Raw genomic sequence first — 2,382 nt, 5'->3', positions numbered from 1 at the left:
AATTAGCATTTAATGCTATTTTTTTACCAGTTAGATCTTTTGAAAATATATGGCTTAAAAAATGTGTAACTTGAACCTATCTCATATATATATATATATATATATATATATGGGTTGGGTTCAAGTTACACCTGATGTAACTTTAAGTAATATTTCACCACTCAATATTTTTTAATTGGATGCAAATATTGACAAATCCACCATTAGATTACGTTATCTTTGAATATTCTTTATACTTGCAAAATTTCAAGGTGATCAAAAATTAATATCTATGTCATCAATCAATTGTTAAAATTTAAATTTTTGTAGTTTAAAATAATGCCTAAAATATGAGTTTATGTATCAAATGGTAAATACCATCCGATTGATATGAAAATTGGCATGCATATTAAGAACATATAAATTATGTAATTCAATAATTAGATTTTCAAAATATTAATTCAATATCAAGTTATTGGGTGGTGTAACATTACTTAGAATTACACTAGGTATAAGTTGAACCCAACTATATATATATATATATATATACACACACAAATAAACTAAAATAAATATAGAAAAAGTAATCATTTTAATTTATTTTTCTAAATAAAATTGAGTGATACCACTTGAGACAAGTATAATATAAGTCGTCTTTATTTCATAATTTAGTGAGTAATGAAAACTAAGTTCTTATTTTTCTCTCTCTAAAGCACCTTGTAAAAACATGAAGATGGTCTTAAAGGCTTTGTAAGCCAGTAACAAAGAGAGAAGCAAATCTTTCCATTTCATGCTTCTTTAAGACTATACCAACTTCAACTCCTCCATTCCCATTTTTGCTATCCACCATAGAAGTTGCTTTAGTTCTGTGTATGTTCGTGAGCTCCACTTTCTTAGGTCTTCCCCACCCAAAATCCCTCTCATAATCCCTGAATTTGTTTGACCAGGCAACTGAAATCACTTCCGGTTGGGTTTGGGTTCCTTCAACTTCCTTCTCTCTCGTCACCATTTCAATCAATTTATCTGCTTCATTAAGAAATCCCTTCATCTTTTTGATGCCATCAATGATCCTATAAGCAGCAATGGCCAGCCCAGATTCCTCCATTAACTCTCTTGCTTCGGCACCTATACCACCTACTCCAACACAGTTACCAAAATAATTGGCTGGAATCGGAGGGTCTAAACGAGACCGGAAATTAGCTATGATATATAGGTAGATCATTTTGTTACTTTCTACTTCTTTGGCTTTTGCCACACAAACCATTGTATATGCAAATGTGAGGACAAAGGTTGATAAATGGAGTGGTTCCGATGTGTTTGTTTTAGTTTCACCATTCTTATCACCCCATGACAAAACCCTTTTCCTGATTTTTTCTATATCTGTACGGCTTAACTCGAATGTGGCTCGAACAATGTCTGCTGGAACCTCAAAATTGAATGACTTCAGGCTTCGACGGCTATTCATTGCTAACAAACGGTTTGAGAACATCGAGTCGAGTGTAGCTGGGTATTTGACAACGGTTCTGTCAAAGAATGGTGTTAGTTCTGGTAGTAAAGTTGCGTTGTTCTTGGTGATCAGTTTTTCGAGTTTGCTTATATAAACCCATGAGTCCAAGAACAATGACATGGCTTTCCCATCAAGAACCGCATGGTCCGCAACAATGCCAAGGCAAAACCCTTTGCTTGGAAAGAGAGTGACTTGCAATGTCAAAATTGAAGCTTCTGAGTCTGATGTTTCCAAGTGGGGTATGAGAGGACAAAAGTCTCTAGCTTCAGTTACGTGGTGTCCAGATAGATTGTCAAAGTTAGCATCAGATTCAGCTATAGTGAGTGAAATGGAATCACCGGGAGTGTAATGGATTATGGGCTTTTGAGAATTAGGAGGCCATATTAGTTTCCCAACAAGTGGGAGAAAGTGTGGGAGAGTGAGGGAGAGTGAGTGCTTGAGTTTGGAGAGGATTGAGTCAAAGCAAAGATAGTCGTCTAAGTGAGTATGTGAGTAGAAGGAAAGAAACTCAATTGGTGTGGATTTGAAGAAAAAGAGGTCAAAGAAAGTGAGTGGGAGTGAGAACTCAGTGGCTGTGTTTGGGGAGTCAAAGAGCGGAGAGACTCTACAAACTTCCAATAGTTTCATCGAATTTTGTGTTGCCATGAGAAAAAGAGAGGGAGGTAAGATCAGTGATGCCTCTGTGAATCTTTTATAATGTAATTGAGATGAATATTAAATGGTTTGTACAAAATGCAACGTTTATTATTAGACATTGTTCACACTAAAATCATGACTTGAAAGCACAATTTTTACTACAAAAAATAAATTGAGTGTGCGGTATGTGCAATAAAGTGTGCACTAATAATTACTCACGTAAAATACTAATACCAAGCTTTGCCAATAGTTCTTTGTAA

The 2,382-nt window shown here is 35.0% G+C and overlaps 1 protein-coding gene across 1 annotated transcript; it reads right to left on the bottom strand.

Moving 5' to 3' along the window:
* Window positions 1-718: 718 nt before the first annotated feature.
* LOC112012985 (malonyl-CoA:anthocyanidin 5-O-glucoside-6''-O-malonyltransferase) lies at window positions 719-2,113 on the bottom strand. The gene has a single exon (XM_024045364.2). The coding sequence runs from the start codon at window positions 2,111-2,113 to the stop codon at window positions 719-721; it is 1,395 nt and encodes a 464-aa protein (XP_023901132.2).
* Window positions 2,114-2,382: the final 269 nt, after the last annotated feature.

This window comes from Quercus suber, unplaced genomic scaffold (assembly GCF_002906115.3).
Source record: "Quercus suber isolate HL8 unplaced genomic scaffold, Cork oak 2.0 scaffold_104, whole genome shotgun sequence".
Lineage (NCBI taxonomy): Eukaryota > Viridiplantae > Streptophyta > Magnoliopsida > Fagales > Fagaceae > Quercus > Quercus suber.
This window is presented reverse-complemented; position numbering and strand designations above follow the sequence as displayed.

Coding starts and splice junctions, on each gene's coding strand:
- LOC112012985 (XM_024045364.2), bottom strand. CDS start 2,113: ATGAAACTATTGGAAGTTTGTAGAGTCTCTCCGCTCTTTGACTCCCCA.